The 18,196-nt window shown below is 43.0% G+C and overlaps 1 protein-coding gene across 1 annotated transcript in view; it reads right to left on the minus strand.

Moving 5' to 3' along the window:
- Positions 1-608: 608 nt before the first annotated feature.
- USP24 (ubiquitin specific peptidase 24) overlaps positions 609-18,196 on the minus strand; it is a 195,879-nt gene continuing 178,291 nt past the window's right edge. Inside the window, exons 62-68 of the mRNA XM_053242957.1 lie at positions 10,610-10,676; positions 9,772-9,850; positions 8,697-8,772; positions 7,823-7,909; positions 6,730-6,840; positions 2,891-2,955; positions 609-2,804 (exon numbers count right to left, since the gene is read on the minus strand). Coding sequence (XP_053098932.1) covers positions 2,893-2,955; positions 6,730-6,840; positions 7,823-7,909; positions 8,697-8,772; positions 9,772-9,850; positions 10,610-10,676 — 483 coding nt within the window. The 3' untranslated portion in view covers positions 609-2,804; positions 2,891-2,892. The remainder of the gene's footprint in view (positions 2,805-2,890; positions 2,956-6,729; positions 6,841-7,822; positions 7,910-8,696; positions 8,773-9,771; positions 9,851-10,609; positions 10,677-18,196) is intronic.

Below are 18,196 nucleotides of genomic sequence, written 5' to 3' on the forward strand. Positions count from 1 at the left end.
TACAACTAGATTTGAAGATAGCTGGGTGGGTGTAAGGGGAGAGAGGAGACTCTAGATATTGACACTAAAAACTCTAGTGCAATTTTCAGCAATTGTGTGCATTTATGATTCTCATTTCAAGTATTAGGTATGGCAGAAGTAAACACTGGGAAGATTATCAATATGTGGACCACTGGGTAGCACTTGACACTCCACCTCTCTCTTCAAGTGGATTACAAGAGGAATACAGGCATCTAGGGAGAAGGAGGCCTGCATTTCCTTTCATTTCTGGGACATTACTTCAGTCATTGTCCTCATTGGGCAATTGGGCCTGGTATGGAGAGAAAGGGGGTGTAGGGGTGGTGGTGGAGGTGGCACTGGCAGAAGCGACATCATACCCCCAGGATTTCCTGCTCTTCAGTTGGCCTTGGTATGTGCTGATTGGCTGGATATGGACCGATACTGAGCAGAATGAAGAGGAAACAAGCTGCTAAAAGAAAATGATGAAATGCTCAGAAATCTACTTATTTAAGAAACTGTCCTAGATTCACTCCAGTAATTAGTCCTAGATAAAACGGATAGGGGGGAAGTGACAACTTTTCTCTGTGCACAATCTAATGATCAGACTGTTTTGGTGAGAGGAATAAACTTTATTCCATTGACCAGGATTTTCCCATGAGAACTGCCTTTTCTTTTCCAGTATCAAGTGCATTAGGAATTAGTTGGACAAATCCATACACAAGAGCATACAGTTAAACTGTGACTGCCCCAACCCCTACAGAACATTCTGTTAATATGTATAAAAGCCATTTTTCATCCAAAAAGATTGGCAGTAAAAGTGATCACAACATAGAAACATGTCACAAATTACACAGCAAACTAGATTTGTTGAATTAATTTCTTTAAAAAAAATATTCTTCAGCATGTTCAAGTGACAGCATCTGGAAACCAAATAACTGACCAAGTATCATACTTGAAAACTATAACCGCCAACTTTGTACAAGCAGGAAGAAGACTGGGAAACAGCCTGCAATGGTTTTAGAATGTATGATGCTAAAACAGACCATCTTGTAATTTTGCAAGCAATGCTCTGTTTCAGCCTCTGGTAAAAGACTAGTATATTTTCCATAGGAAATAATGGAAACTTGAATTAAGTTGCTTTGGACTAAACAAGAGTGATATTTCCCCTCTGTATACTTTGAAAAAGTTAAGATCAACTGAAGCAATCAAGGATGGGATAGGGCACCCCAAAGTGTTCAAATTTAAAACATCACATTTAAAATTTGGGGGCTTTTAATAAAATATCCAAATTCTGCCACACTTCAATGAAGACACTGTTGAGGGAAGGAAGTCAACAGAAATGTCACTTGTCTTGCACATGCAGTGTTATCAATATGACTCCCTTTGACTTGTGCATGTGGCAGAGAATTCCAGCTGAAAGATGTATGGCTGTTTCAATAGTGAAATGACTTCTTATACTCACTAGTAGTGCACAAGAGTGAAGAAAGCTGGATGTCATCAGGTTTTGCAACAGTACATAAAAGTGAAAAGAAAAAAAGAGGCACTTTTTGGCTGGTTGTGCCTTTGACTTAGCAAATCTTTCCACAATGCAGGTAACCCAGGCACTCTACAATTTCCCCTTAATTCATGTGCACGGTGCATTTTGTTTAAAATTAAGGCAAAATTCATGAACAAAAGGCAAAAAGAGTTAAACTAAAGATGAAACTCAAAATTGGCACAGAAAAAGCAAATATCCAGAGCTGCTAAAGAGATCACATAGCTGCATCTCACATGGGAGAACAAAATCATACCCATGTAGTTCAATTAGTTTCCAGTCATTAAGGAGTAAATAAACCTGTCATATTCTAAATGCCGTCTTGTCAAACAAAACAAAGCCAGCTATCCTTTGCTGTGTTAATTAAAAAAAAAAAATCACATGTCCTCACCTCACTCAAGAAATCATATACAGCCAATTCCAACTCTCTCCATTTCAAAAGCATAAGCAAATGATTGCAGATCACATCAGTAAGACTACAATTTATTCAATATGTCTCCAAGTGTTAGAATGATGATTTAAGGAGGCAAACAGCAATAAAATTCTGTCTTAAAGTGCTTTTCTGTTAAACTTACTCAACATTTTTTAGAGATTCATTGATGCCACAATACATAAGTGTATTCTTGGAATAAACAAAGCTTTTTTATTGCTCTCACCAATTTACTTATGACATCGGGGGGAAAAAGTCACCAATTCCAGACTTCCTTGTACCAAAACCATTCCATAAGGAATAACCATCCTTACACAAAAGAGTTCTCTTAACAAACCCTTTCTGTAAAGCACTGTACAAATTACCTGGGAGACATATTAAATACAAAGGTCCTTGTGTAAACTGATTCTTAACTAATATTTTACAATGCCAAGTGTAAGTCATCACACATTTTTACATAATTTTGAATACTCCTATTCAATATTTCCAGAAAGGTTAAAAATTTGCCCTCAATACATAAAGGCAGTCTGATTTTTGTTCTTCTGTATAAAAACCAAACTTTTTTGCAGCATCACAGAAAAGCAATAGTTTTACATTCATTCATTAAAGGTTCACATAATAAAAATTTCAACCACTGGATTTTCCCTCCCCCTCAAATCAGTAAAATCTCTGACAGATTTTTCCCCCAAACTCATGCCTGGACTAGCATCCCACAAGAACCACTGAGGATGCTGGGAGTCCTTCACAGCCTTCTAACTTAAACTTCTCAGCTGAAGAATACTTTAACTGTTTAGGAAGTAGCATGGCCACCGATTCTTTCAGTCTTCACTTCAGATTCATCTAAAAGTGAAAGTGATGGGATTCCAGCAGTTATTGAAAGGCTCCAGGTATTCAATACTTCAGTTGTTCTTCATTTTGCAGCTTACCACTATGAGTCCACATCATCAAGGTCACTTTTAGGTTCACCAATCATCATGGGAGACACCGAGCCCTTTCAAAAGACAAGAAACAGGACATGAACAGTATTGCTCTTTCTGTAGTAAAGGTAAAGTGTGCCGTTGAGTTGGTGTAGACTCCTGGTGCCCACAGAGCCCTGTGGTTGTCTTTGGTAGAATACAGGAGAGGTTTACCAGTGCCGCCTTCTGCGCAGTATGAGATGATGCCTTTCAGCATCTTCCTATATCACTGCTGCCCGATAAAGTGGTTTCCCATAGTCTTGGAAATGGTGAAATATCAGCACATGATTGACACTTATGACTTTCCAGCAATTATTTTGCCTCTAGGTTATTCAAAGCTCAGCTCTTGAAAGAAAATGTGACTGAATTGCTTCCTGGTCTCATCTGTGCTAAAGTATGTCATAGAAAACCAAGCAACACCTCCAAGATGCCACCGGCAGAGCTCATTCTTGTATTAGGCCTCAGTATTTTAAAGTTTTGGGGGTAAATCTAAGTATGCAAGTTAAAAAAAACATTAAATGTTAAAAAATGTTAAAGTACTCCATTGTATCAAGGTTACATAGAAACTTATGTATTTATTGGTAGAGAAATCTGTGGATTGATGGATTTTATTTGTAAATTTCTGGAATATGAAATTTAATAATGATGTATTGATTATCATAGCAATTTGAGTATCTTTTTATGGTAATAAAGAATATTTAAATAGAGATTGATACATCATAAGGTGAGCTGGCCTCAAATGCATCTGTGAAGGTATCGCAGGACTGAAGCCACATCACACTTTGTCAACTAAACTGGCTTCAGGCAGTCTAGCACCAAACAGGGCTTTAAATGAAGCCTACTGAAAAGGTGATTTTTGCAAAGCTCTGGAGTACTTTGTATGGTTCATGAAAGGACAGACAGGAAAAACAAGATCAAGCTCTGCACGGCTTGCAAATATTCACATTTCTCATTATATCTGTTATAAGCACCAATCACAAGCTCAATCCGTTTGTGTAAGTGCAATTAAAAGCAGCACAGCTATGTGCAGAACCACTCATGACTTACTTGCTACACAAAGCTGAGACTGCAAGGCTCCAATTCAAGTGGACACCTCACAGTTTCTTGGCTATATGAATGGGAAATTAATTAATGTCATTTTATGGGAACTCATAAGCAGCAGGTGCCTGGAGCACTCAGAAATGTTCAACATCAGGATACACAAAGCAAAAACTATGCCAGTTGTTTATTTTATTATACTGCCTTTCTTCCAAAAGCTGGAACTCAAATAAAATACAGGCAGTTAAAAATTACAGTTTACAATAAAACAAAACTAAAACAACAATTTGAAACCATCAATACACAACTGACCACAGCACAAAGCAGATGAAAAACACAACATGACTGCAAATATATCAAGTTAAAAACACTAATTGAATCAGCGGAGTCTTCACTTAGCTGTGAAAGGATAAAGTGGGGGCCTGGCAAACCTCAAGATGCAGGGAATGTGCCACCACTGTCACAGGTCACACTAGTCCCTCCTTGGAGAGGAGTGGGACTTGGAGCAAACACCCCCACCCCAAAGATCTCAATGACCAGACAGGCACATATGGGAGGAGGTAGTCCCTAAGGTACTCTGGTCCCAAGTTGATTAGGGTTTTAAAGGTAGAAACAAGCACTTTGAATTGTGCCTGCACACAAATTGGGAGTCAGTGTAGATGATGCCTGCCTGGAGGCAGTAATGGACGGGATAAGTGATATCAGAAGGAGACAAAATCCAAATAAGTTGGAGGTACTAATGGCACAGCAGGAAATGACTTGCCTAGCAAGCCAGAGGCTGCCGGTTGGAATTGCTACTGGTATGTTTCCCAGACTATGGGAAACACCTATATCGGGCAGCAGCAATATAGGAAGATGCTGAAAGGCACCATTTCATACTGTGCAGGAGATGGCAATGGTAAACCCCTCCTGTATTCTACCAAAGACAACCACAGGGCCCTGTGATTGCCAGAAGTTGACACCGACTCGATGGCACTTTACTTATTGTGTGTGTTCAGAACTCAGGAGACGACTTTGATCTATCCGTCCTGGATGAGGTTATACTCCCCCAGAAGGAACAGTCTCCTGCAGTCTGGGAGTGCTCCTGGATCTAAATTTCTCTCATGTCTCAGGTTGAGGTAGTGGCCAGAAGTGCTTTTTATCAGCTTCGGCCGATACTCCAGCTGTGTCCGTTTCCGAGATAAAGGACCTCAGAAGAGTATTGCATATGCTGGTAGTCTCTGAACATAGTTACTGCAATGTGCTCTGTGTGGGGCTGCCTTTGCATGTAGACTGGAAACTGCAACTGGGTCATCTCGAAGAGACCTATATTACACCTATATTAAAAGAATCACACTGGCTACCAATAGGTTTTGGGGCAAAATACTAAGTGTTGGTTATAACCTATAAAGCCATAAGCAGTTTAGCCCCAGGGTATTTAGAGACCATATTACTCTTGTGTTGAAAGAGCTACACTGGCTGTTGATAAGTTTCTGGGCAAAATACAAGGTACTGGTTATAGCCTATAAAGCCCTAAATGGCTTGGGCCCTGGGTATTTAAGAGAACATCTTCTTCATCATGAAACCCACCTCCCATTGAGATCATCAGGAAAGGTCCATCTGCAATTGCCACCAGCTCATCTGGTGGCTACTCGGGGACAGGCCTTCTCTGCTGCTGCCCCGAAGCTTTGGAATGAAAGCTCCCTGCTGAAATAAGAGCCTTCCCATCTCTGACAACTTTTAAAAATTCTTTAAAGGATACATCTGTTCACCCAGGTTTTTAACTAAATACTGTGTTAATAGCTTTAACATTGTTTTAAAATATTGTTTTAAAATTTTAAATTGTTGTAATGTTTTAACTTTTCTGTTGTAAACCACCCAGGGACCTAAGTTTTGAGTGGTATAAAATATGTTAAATAAGTAAATAAATAAAATATTTAAGAGAACACCTTCTCTGTTATGAGCTCTGCTGCCTATTGAGATCATCTGGGGAGGTCTGTCTGCAGTTGCCACCAGCTTGTCTGTCCATTGCTGCCCTGAGGTTTTGGAATGCACTCTTAGCAGAAATGAGAGCCTCCCCATCTCTGACATCTTTTAAAAGGGCGGTGAAGACATTTATCCATCCAAGCTGGTAATTAGATTTATAAAATCTGTTATTGTTCTAAAATCTGTTATTGTTTTAATTTATGTTATTTTATTGTAAATTGCCCAGAGATGCAAGTTTACGGCTATATATAAATATGTTAAATAAAAAACAAACCAATAAAAATAAAGGATGGGGTCACATGCTCTCTAACCTGTGCTCCTGATAGAAATCTAGCCAGCGCATTCTGGACTAGCTACAGTTTCTGAATACTTGTTATGCTGCACATGGGAGTGTGTTGTAGTAAGCAAGCCTCAGCATGGCCAAGGCATGGGTGATCATGATCATGGCCAGACCTATCGTCTCTAGTTTAGGATGCTGCTGGCAGACAACATGAAGTTGTGCATCAGTGTGCTTGGCCATGGCTGCCACTGTTTATCTAGGAGCAAAGCCAGGTCCAAAAGAACTCTGAGGTTGAGAGTGGGATCCTTTAGAGAGAGTGCACCCCCATCCAGAACAATAACTCATTGTTAGTATTATTAATTCAATTCTGACGATGTAATATATTTTGTATAGCATTTCAGCACCTTGCCCATTTAGAAATACTCATCACAATCAATACATTTTCCTCTGCTGTATTTTGTTTACTGATTAACCAAATTTGTCAGGTATGTCTATAATGGACTCTTAACAAGCCTATTTTATTTACCTGTTGTAAATGTCTGCCTCCATTCTCATTGGCGGGACTGCTTTCAGATCCATTACTGCTTCCTGACTGATCTTTCTCATTCAGCAAGGCTGTGGCATATGCCAATGTGTCCTAAGGAAGAGTACAGGACTAATCTCAGAGCAAACCATCAAGAAACCATCACCCCCTCAATATTTACAAACAGGGATCAACTCTTACTGGTTCAAACATGATGCCTCACAGTTGAAAATGCTTCTCTATGGTGGTGGTCTCACACATTTGTAAACAAGTAACCATATGGGCATGTGAAACATCCCATGACAACATCAGCAGCTGCCTAAGTAGTGTGGCATCCTGTGAAAGCCCTTACCTTAAAGTAAGTTTTCTACTCTTAAAGGATCTGAATGGAGAACTACTATGTAGAAATGCTTTCAGAAGTCCTCAAACACATATCACTTTCCTTGTATCTGAAGGAAAGGAAGTGTATCACAGCTGCTCCCAACAATGTGCATGGGTAAATACAGGATCTGTTGCTCAAGGTTATCAAAACTGCCCCACATCAAAAAATTGTAAGCAAGCCACACTATGCATGCTTTTACAGGAGCACAATATACAATTATTTCAATCCAACAAGGTTCTTTGTTGGATGAATTAAACAAAACCTAACTCCTAAAGCTCAAATGACTGAAGTTTAATGTGTAAAAAAATCAGGTCTGATTTATAAAAGTGATGCTGCACTATAGGCAATTCTCCACCCCTTCCCTCCAAACCATAAACAAAAAAGGTTATGAAAATTATCATTCCAGTCTTAATGTTGAACCAATGGGATACTTGACATTTGACAAGCTTGAGGCAAATCATGCATGTAACCCTGTGCATCCATCTAAGTATTTGGAGACATTTCTGTATCAAATTTCCAATACTTTTGGAAAATAAACACTAGCCAATGCTATATAGTAGTTGGTTGACAGAGCTCTGTAAGCAAGAGCAGTGTTTCTAAAAAGCAATGCACTTTTCATAACATCTGTGTGAGTATAAAAGTATTAACTGCCACCTATGTGATTAGAAGGTTCATTAAGTGTTCTGTGCAAACAGTATCAGACGTAACCTGTACCTGTGCAGAAATAGTGCGCTGAAAAGTTTTGGCAGTTGAGGTTTCATTGGATACATTACTTTGTGGAGCCCAATAATGTTCAGACATCTAGAGAAATATGAAAACATTCATTAACTGAAATTATACAGCAAAAACTCAAGTGCTAGGGCTACAGGCTTTCAGAAAAATCTAGGCTTTCATGGATTTTCATTGCCCATGTCACTACCAAAGATGTGAAACATTCCTATATTATATATAAAGTGCCACAAGTTTTGAAAACCTTTATGGAAAGAGGCAGTTTTAAAATAAAAATTAGATATGCTATTAAACCTTCATTTTCAACAGCAAGAATGACAAGACAGCCTTTTGTGGAACTGCTTAAGCTCTTACAGTGTTGGGAGACCAAAGTATTGTGAATCCAGATTTAATTATGGATTTGACTTCTTTAGCAACAGCAATTGCTACTTGCAGTCAAGAATAGCACCGCTCCTGCCCAGTTAGTGAGCAAGACTCCATTTGGTACGGCTGAAAACCGTTGCTGTACTCAGGAACTCAAAAAGGGCCTGAAGTCCTGCCCCAGCCCCATCATTCTCCTCCTCAGTCCACCATTCACACTTACAGCAGTGTTCATCTGAAGAGGTGAACACTAGTTCTGGGATGGTGGGTGCTTCCGTGATCAAGAGGCTGGGCCATCCCAGAGCTCTTGATCACAGGCACTGTTCACCTCTTCAGATGAACGTCATGCAAATGTGAGCGGTGGGCTGAGGAGGTTAGTGGTGGGGCTGGGGTGCAACCTCCAGCCCTGTCTGAGACACTGTATCTGGGTACAGAGAGTTTTTTAAACAACATCTGAATTGGTCTTATACAGCAAATGGCTTGGATGCCATCACCTTACCTTTATCTGAAGCCACTGTACAGCCCAACTCCAATGATGTGAATTCTCCTTGAAATAATCTTTAGCAGCAGAGCACCTTGGAAATTCAGAGCAAATCCATCACCAAAGAATTAAAGGAATGAAAACACACAATATCCAAGCACTGTGCTCCCTTTTTACAGTTTCCCTTTTTACAGAACCACCTGGCTATGTAAATCACTGTCTCTGATGCCAACACAAGCCAATATGCTAAACAAAACAGGTCAAATGTTTCAAATGAACCAAGGCTACATATCACAGATCCTAAATATAACCTGTAAACAAGCTTGTCTAATTTATTTCCCCACCTAGAACAATTTTTAATCTGTCACAGAGAGCCCTCCTTCCCCACCCTCACCACTGAGTTCTATTCGCTCTAGTCACCTGGTTGCCTGTTGGTGTAGTGGCTAGAGTGCTGGACTAGGACTGGGAAGACCCGAGTTCAAATCCCCATTCAGCCATGATACTTAGCTGGGTGTCTCTGGGCCAGTCACTTCTCTCTCAGCCTAACCTACTTCACAGGGTTGTTGTGAGGAGAAACCTAAGTATGTAGTACACCGCTCAGGGCTTCTTGGAGGAAGAGCGGGATAGAAAATGTAAAATAATAATAAAATAAAATAAAGTGTCCTTTGAATCCATGAACATTCTGCTCCACTGAGTTACACTGGGGCAGTTCTGGCCTCCCTAGCACCCCCGCCCTTCCTTTAGATTTTTGAAAAATTGACATATCTGTGGGTTACTCTGAGTCTGCCAGTACCTTCCTCTCACACTCAGGTGCTCCAGTTATGCCTCAATACAGATCATAAGATTTCTAACTCTTTCATAAATACATATAAGATTAGCAAGCCCTTTGTGACACATGAAAGCAAAGAGAGAGTTTTGTAATGGGAGTTCATTGTAACTGAAGTGCTGATCAATGGATCTCAAACATTCTATTCTGACGTGGGGAAAGTCAACAATAAAAAACTTGACCAAGACTGTCCCTGAGACAGATACACATAGCTGTGCATATCATCAGAGCTCACCAACTTCCACTTATTTTGACCATCACACTTACTTTTGAGCAAGAGTAACTAAGAATTTGACACACTGATAGCAGCGACTGCTATCCACATGGTTACTATGGTGCATCAGAGCTGTGGAAAGAAAGGATATTAAGCAGTATTCATGACTTCAAATGCAGATCATGCATGCCACAGTGCAAGGTGATTACATTCCATAGATAATATGCCAAACTATGGTTTACATTAATCAAAATGTAACCCCAACTATGGTTTCAGTTTTCGAATATATACAACGGTAAACATGACTGAGAACTGGCTGTCTGCTTTTGTCCTTTCAAGCACTGAATAAGTTTATATGTGTTTTATAAATAAATATATATATATAAACTGTTTCCATGGTACAGGAGCCCATTCAGACAATTGCCAAACTATGGTTTGTCAATTCAGACATCATGCCAAACAAGTTTCTTTAACCATAACTTGGCATGATGTCTGAACTGAATCTATGATTCATGTCTTAGTCAGCTAATAAAATTAAATGATTAGACTCAATTTTTAAAAAGACTAAAATATTCAATATTGTGTGATACCTGTAGGATTTTAAAAAGCCATTTTAAAGAAATGACAGATTGGCTTACAATCACTTCAGCTTCCATATGAATCAAGCTATTATTCAAAATGAAAAAAATAATTTCAAAATTAGAAACAAAATTTATAACTAACGAATGTTTGCATAGTTTCCAAACCAGTCAGGTGCTTGTGGAATTCCTCTCCATTTCAAAGTAATTTGCCAAGCAACTCAACAGACAGCTGAAAAGACCAAATCTCCCTTGCATACATAGAATAAGCTTCAGATCCTGACTGCTAACTCTTCTCAGTAGGTTTACTCACCTAGCAATCCATTTTCTGTCTCAAATGCAAATTTAACCCGCTCTATTTGTAAAGGATCTTCAATGACCTTAAAAAAAAAAAAGAAACAAGAATTTTTTTTATTGTAATGATACTCTGTATCTTTAATGGCTATAGGATGAGCACATTATATATTAGCACTGTGCGACTTATTGCCAAAAAGATGCAAATAAGTTTAGCAAAAATCAGGTTTCTATTGTCACTGTGAATTATCATGTCCATATTCCACTTTATCTAAAGGAAGCAGTCTATCAGAATACTCCATATTGATTCTTGATTCAGTTTTGTATTATTTATGCCCAAGCCAATTATATTTGTCAAACAGCAGGTATGATCAGCCAAAGTTGAAATACTTTTAATTAAATACACTGATGCTTAGAGAAGAGCTCAGCACATGTTTAACCTTCACTCACTGAAGTCCATAAAAATTAAAAAGGGTCTACTTTGACTGGATTTTACCCAATGTTATGCTAGTAAGATAAATATAGCTGAGCAACGTGGTGTCAATTCAGACAATACAGTCACCGCCCACACAATTAAGAAGAGGATGCACTGAGAGCACGTCCATCAAGATGCCCTCGTGGCACATCCCTTTACTGGCTACGGGGGGGGGGGGGAGCTGCTCATCTGAATGGTTCCTCTACACATGTGCAAAATACTTGTTTAAACTAGCAGTCTTGGTGTGACCCCTTCCTAACTGCATGGGCTGGGATGGTATTATCTGAACTGGCTCTTTATAACAGTATATGAAAAAAATGAATGTTACACAAGAATTATCTACATGGCCAAATATATGGGATACAGGCCTTCTTGTAATGTACTACTCTTCAGAAACCAGGTAAGCTGGTTGAGAAACAAAATCAGATTTTTAAATCAGATGTTTTTGATTTAAACTGAACTTTTATTTTTTAAAAAATGTAAATAAAATACTGTTTCCAGTTTTAAAATAACATGGTTAAATTATGATTTTTGTTACATTTGCAATCTCTTGAAAATGAATTAACGGCTCTCACATACACTGAGTAACCTATCAACCAAACATGGGCATTCATTTCAGTTTCACATCATGGAAATGGCTCTAGTCGTCTTGTAGGGATGTGCGGACCGGTCTGGAGGTCTGGTCTGGGGTCGAACTGAACCATGCCTCTGGTTCTGTCGGACTGGAACCAGACCGCCGGGTCCAGTACACAAATTTTTTGTTTGGCTTAAAAAAAAATTTAAAGTAGATGGTAAGTACCTTTATCCCCTTCGGGGGCTTGCTGAAGCCGCTGGGGGGGGGGGGGATGTTCCATGCAAGTTCCCTCTCCCCCCCCACCGGCCTTCCTCATCACTGCTGCGGCTGGGTAACTGGAGCATTTCCAGCCCTTTCGGGCCTTTGTAAGAGCGTGCGGCCGCTGCACATGTGCAAATGCCCTCTGCGAGGCCGTGGCGCATGTGCGGCGGCAACCAAAATGGTGGCCGCTCACTCGTACGGAGACCTGAAAGGGCCGAAAATGCTCCAGTTACCTGACCACGGCGGTGATGAGGAAGGCCGGCGGGGGAAGAGGGAACCCGCGTGGACCCCTCCCCCCCGCGGCTTCAGCAAGCCCCCTGAAGGGGCTAAAGGTACTTACCATCTACTTTAATTTTGTTAAAAAACAACAACAAATTTGTGGACTGGTCCAGGACCGTGTGTGTGTGTGGGGGTTCGATGGGGGGCTGGACCGAACTGGCCCGGTTCCATGCACACCCCTATCTTCTTGGCAATGCCCAGGAAAAACTACCAGCTTTCACTTCTGGAAAGTTCAGGGCTTTTAGTTTCTGTTTCTGAGCAAACTAAAGTCACATGTTAAAAGGCGTAAGTTAGATAGTAGGACTGATTTGTAGCATGGCTCGGTCAAAGCAGCAGAGTTAGCTAAAACAGTTTGATATTAGTACTCAAAGCTAAAAAATCAACTGAGAATTGAAAAAGGAGAAAAACTTCTGTTTCTGTCTTATATACTGAAAACATGAAAGTGACAGTTGGAGTGGGAAAGATGAGCTCTAGTTTTAGAATTTCTAGGACAACTTTTAGTGGTGTGAAGACTTGTCTGACAGTTTAAAAATGGAGCAAATGTGAAACATTTATGTAACATCTTATATTTATATAAATAAAATGCTAAGGTTGTATGTAGCAAATCTCATGGTACGTGGCATATCTTGCGAGAGTTCGGATAATACTTGGAGAGAGAGAGAGCATGGAGGAGGAGGGCTGAGGATTGGATGGGGGGACAGCTGCTGCCAAGGAGGAGCAGGAGGGCCGAAGAAAGAGCAGTGTCATCGCTCACACACTCCCTCAGCTCACCCAGCTGGCAGCTCACTCTCTCAGCTCCAACTGCTGGCCTCTGATGCCGAGTCTCCTCATGAGGATGATGGCTGAGCCCGGGCTTCCCACCCGGCCTGCACGGATGTCCCTCAGTACTCTCTCCCACCCCGGCTTGACCATCCTCCTCATTAGGTGACTCGGCAGGGCGTCAGAGGCCAGCAGTTGGAGCTGGGGGGAGCAAAGAGTGAGCGGCGGGGGGGGGGGAGCAAAGGCCAAGTGAGGGGGACTTCTTCTGCCCTGCCAAGGCTCTGGGGTGGGTAAGGCTGACTGAGGGGGTAGGAAAGCCGAGTGCACTAGCGCACAGATGCTCCACATGGGTTCAGCTTGTTAAACATTATTTATTTAAATACCTTCACTGGCTTTCTGTTTGCTTCCAGATTCATTACGCGCGCCAAGTCCTTCGCTTCAAAGCCCTCCACCCGAATGACCCCCGAAAATCGGGACCCCCCCACTCCAAATTGCCAAAAAAATCCCACCAAACAACAGATGCGCAGGTCGCGGTTGGTGAGACCTGCCACAATTTCAGTCATGGATACTCAAAACTGTGATTGGAAAACCCGTGGATGGCGAGGGATGACTGTACACTCCTGCCCATGCATGACCTTTGCTCATTCAGCTTTGCCACTTTCAACCATCCAAATATCTCTGGCTTAACTCTACACTTTTTTACGCTTCCCCTTGTGCTTGAAACCACTTCCTAGAATACATGGTCTTCCTCCTCTAAATCCATCTCTTCCATGAAGTCTTTGGCACAACCCCAGCTCCCCATTCCCTACTCTAACTAAGCTTAAGTACATGCAAGTGAAACCATCACATATTCTTCTTTGCTTACTCTGCTTCCATCCCCTTCCTCCCTCTGTTTCCCTTGTGTCAATATCTAGATTGTAAGTGGCTTGGGGCAGGGATCAACTTTCTTTTTCTTTGTACATTACCATGATATGCGCAGGAGGCCGGAGAGTGTGAGGAGAGGAAGCGGGGTGGGGAGATTCTATCAGCTTCTCTGACCTCTCCTGATGGACAACAGCTGTCTCACCTTGCCAGCACATTCTTATTCTGGCCGAGGAGGTTTGTTTTTGCAGTCCCACACCTTCTGAAGCCAAGCGTGCTAAATTACCAGTAATTCTGTAACTGTTTCCACTTCTGGCTGCCATGTCAGCTCTATGGTCTTGGGGGGCAGTTCCAACTTCCCACAGAACCTAGCCTTGTTCCTCTGCAAGGCCAGGTCGGTTCAGAATAAGATCAAAATCATCCATGACTTGATCATGGAAGAGGGAGCTGACCTGGCTTGTATAGCTGAGACCTGGATGGGGGTGGCTAGTGGACCAGTTTGGGCCCAGCTTCTTCCACCAGGCTACTCTGTTGAGCAAGCTAGGTGGTGGGGGTGAGTGGAGTGGCTGTGGTTCATAAGAACACCATTTCCCTTATCAGGGCCCCTGAGTGACAGTTGACTTATATTGAGTGTGTCTTTCTGAGGCTGGCAACTAGGGATAGACTGGGGGTTCTGTTGGTGTACTGTACACCCTGCTGTGCAACTGACTCCCTAACTGAGCTGACGGAGCTGGTCTTGGGGTTGGTGTTGGAGTCACCCAGACTTTTAGTGCTGGGGGACTTCAATATCTATTGTGAGACTGACTTGTCAAGGATGCTCAGAAGTTCATAGAGGCCATGACAACTATGAGCCTATCCCAACTAGTTTCAGGACCAACTCACATTGCCAGTCACACACTCAATTTGGTCTTTTGTTTGGATCACTACCTTTTTTGTTTGAACCACTACCTGGTTAAAGTTGGTTTCAGAGCCACAACCCAGCCCTGCAGGAGTGGAGGATCTAATAAGATGGTCTGCCTGAGACGGGTGCTGGACCCAGTAGGATTCCAAAAAGCCTTGGAGAATTTTAATGTTGGTCCCGCCAGTGATTCTATTGAAGCCCTGGTTGGACCTGGAATTGGGAACTCACCACGGCAGTAGACATGATCGCTCCTAAGTGTTCCTTCCGACCTGCTTTAAAAGTGGCCCCTTGGTATACAGAGGAGTTGCGGGGTCTGAAGCAGCAAGGTAGGTGACTGGAGGGCAAGCGGGGGAGAACCCGGCTCAAAATTGACAGGACACAGCATAGAGCCCATTTGAAGATTTATGTGGGAGTGGTATGTGAGGTAAAAAACCAGTTCTGGTTGGCGCACGTTGCTTTTGCAGGTTAGCATTAAGTAGAGCTGTCCCGAGTTGTGAGGCGTTTGATTCAGACTCCTTCCATTTCAAACCAGTCCCCTTAGACATTGTTCTGCTGAGATGCTTTTAGTGGGTTCTTTGCGAACAAAATCTTCAGGCCGACTTGAACTCCACTGTTTTTTCAGAGTCTATTGAGGTGGTGTCCAGCAATCCCTATTGCAGTATTAGAATGGATCTGTTTCAATCTGTGATGCCCAAGGACATGGGCAAGCTGCTTGGGGCGGTGCAGCCTACCACTTTTTCTCTGGATCCTTGCCCAACTTGGCTGCTTCTATCTAGCAGGGAAATTGTTGGAGATGGCCTAGTTAATATCATTAGCTCATTGCCGAGGGAGGGAAGGATGCCTCATTGTTTGAAGGAGGCAATGATTAGACCACTTCCTAAGAAACCTTCCCTAGATCCCTCAGTGATGGATAGTTATAGGCCGGTCTCCAATTTCCCATGGTTGGGCAAGGTGACTGAGTGGTGGCTAACCAGCTCCAGGCAGTTTTGGAGGAAACCGATTACCTAGACCCATTTCAAACTGGCTTTAGAGCAGGCTATTGGGTTGAGTCTGCCTTGGTTGGCCTGATGAAAGACCTTTACCAGGGAATTGACAGAGGCAGTGTGACTCTGTTGGATCTGGAGCGAGATCCATTGATGCCCATAAGAATGGGTTCTGCGCCTGCGCAGGAGCCACACAGTATCCATGCCTGAGCTTGTCGAAGTGCCAAGGCCACACCCACATGCTGGAGCGTGCTATTTAAGGTGGGGCCGTGGCGCGAAGTCCCTCAGTTCTTTTCCGACCGCCTTTGCGTTTGGACCAATGGTCTGCCGCCTTTTTGTCGTCGGAAAGTTCCTCTATTCTACAGTTCATCCTAATTTCGTTGTTTCCTGGTGCTCTGACTTCAGACTGGCTGACGGACTACGATTGGTTTTTCTTGATTCAGAACGGCTGCAGATATTTCTGGCTCTTGACTCGGACTGGCTAGCGGTGATTCCCTGGTTTTGACTCCGGACTGGACTTGACCTTCCTACTTGAAAATGGCTGAGGAGAAAAAATCCTTTAAGTGGTGTGAAGGCTGCAGGGCGAAACTCCCCTCAAAAGACCTTCACGACCTCTGTTTATTGTGCTTGGGTGAGGAGCATAATGTCTCCTCCTGCAAAATTTGTCTGTGTTTCTTGAAGCAGACAAGGAAGAATTGAGCACTTCGCCTTCGGGCAGCTATTTATGATGAGGTTTTGAGCCCTTTGACCCCGGGCACACCTTGTCCCTTGACATCGGCGCCTCCTCCGTCGACATCGAGCTGACATCGTTTGAAATAGTCTTCCGAGGGTTCTTCCGAGTCGACACCAAAGCCAAAACTTTCCGCCTCAACATTGAGACCAGAGAGATCGACATCGGGAAGTTCCTCATCATCTTCCACCTCAAAGTCGACCCATCGATCGGACTCGAGGGAGGGGACTTGGACCCTCTCCAAGCATCGTGAGGTGGACATTACTGCGTCTCCACCTTGTAAGCGTCGCAAGTCTCCTGCTTCGACATCGGAACGAACCCCATCACCATCTAGAGAGCAACCTTCGGGGCTGACTCTCCCGCCTACTCTCCTGCCTCCTACCTCTACTGAGCTTCTACCCTAGACATCGACGGTGGTCGTTACTGATCTGGGATCGACCACACCGATACCGAGACTGATGCCGATGGCACGTTCTCTCTCTCCGCCACCAACACCGCTTGTCTCCACTTTGCCTTCAACACCGGCTGCTGGCCTACTGACATCGGCGCTACATACCCCAGTCCTCGCTCCACAGGTGACCCCTCGGTACACAGCTCCTGCTTTAGAAATTATCGATGTCGATGCCAAAGATACCCTGCCATCAGCCACACGCTCTCTTCTCTCTTTACCAGACTCGTCGTTGAGTAAACGTTCCACTTCTACTTTCAAGGGTTTTCTGCCTTCAGATCCTGAGTCAACCCAACAGGTGCCTCCAGCCTCTGCACCTCAATCGGTCCTACCTGCGTCAACTGCCCAGTCTCCTCTAGCCTGGCATACCTGTAGTTACGTTCACACTACCCTGGGTATCTCATCGCCGGCAGAGCCATATGCTTATGATGACAATAGACCTTGGCCATTACCTGCAACGGATGTCTCGCAACCTGTACAACCATCGTATAGCGCAGCAGCTTCTCAAACCTGCACCGTAGAAATGGTCCAGCAGAGTTCCCAAACACCTGTACCATCTACCCATTCAGCTTCTACTCAGATGGAATCTTTTCCTCTGATCTCTGTGGTGACAGCAGGAACGCAGACTACTGTGGTTACAGACGAAAAAAGGCCTCCACCGGGTTCCCCTTCTGAACATTATGGGTCATCGGACTTTGAATAAGATTCTGATGATGAGAACAGCAACGCTGCAGATCCACCTGTAGATGTGGCGCCCCCTACTTACGTTTCCCCGAACGATGAGCTTAAAGCCTATCATAAACATATTCGGGTCATGGCTGATGTCTTAGGACTGGACATTCATTCCCACCTCGCTACTACTGATGATCCTGTATATAATTTCATGCTTCAATCTCAGTCGAATGCTCCTGTAGCTTTACCAATGTTGCCTGTGATTACCAGGGCTGCTAAGTGTGCCTGGGAGGTGCTGCACACCTCTACACCTACCTCAAAAAAGCTTGAAAGCTTATATCGAGTGCAGGACAAGGACAATGGCTACCTCCTGAAGCACCCTGCGCCTAACTCTCTCATAATTGATTGCACCTCCTCTTCAAAGTCTGGCAGGTGTCATACAGTTCCTCCCGATAAGGCAGGCAGGAAATTAGACCTATTAGGAAGAAAGGTCTATTCTACATAGTGCCTTTCCATCAAAGTGGCTAATTATGCGGCCTGTACAGCTAAATATACACAAGGCCTCTGGGAACTGTTAGAGAAAGATCTAGATGTAATGTCACTCCATGATTTCAAAGTCAAGTTCCGCCAAACCCTTGAGAGTTCAGGGGATATGACGTGTCG

This window comes from Hemicordylus capensis, chromosome 4 (assembly GCF_027244095.1).
Source record: "Hemicordylus capensis ecotype Gifberg chromosome 4, rHemCap1.1.pri, whole genome shotgun sequence".
In the NCBI taxonomy this organism is placed as follows: Eukaryota; Metazoa; Chordata; class Lepidosauria; order Squamata; family Cordylidae; genus Hemicordylus; species Hemicordylus capensis.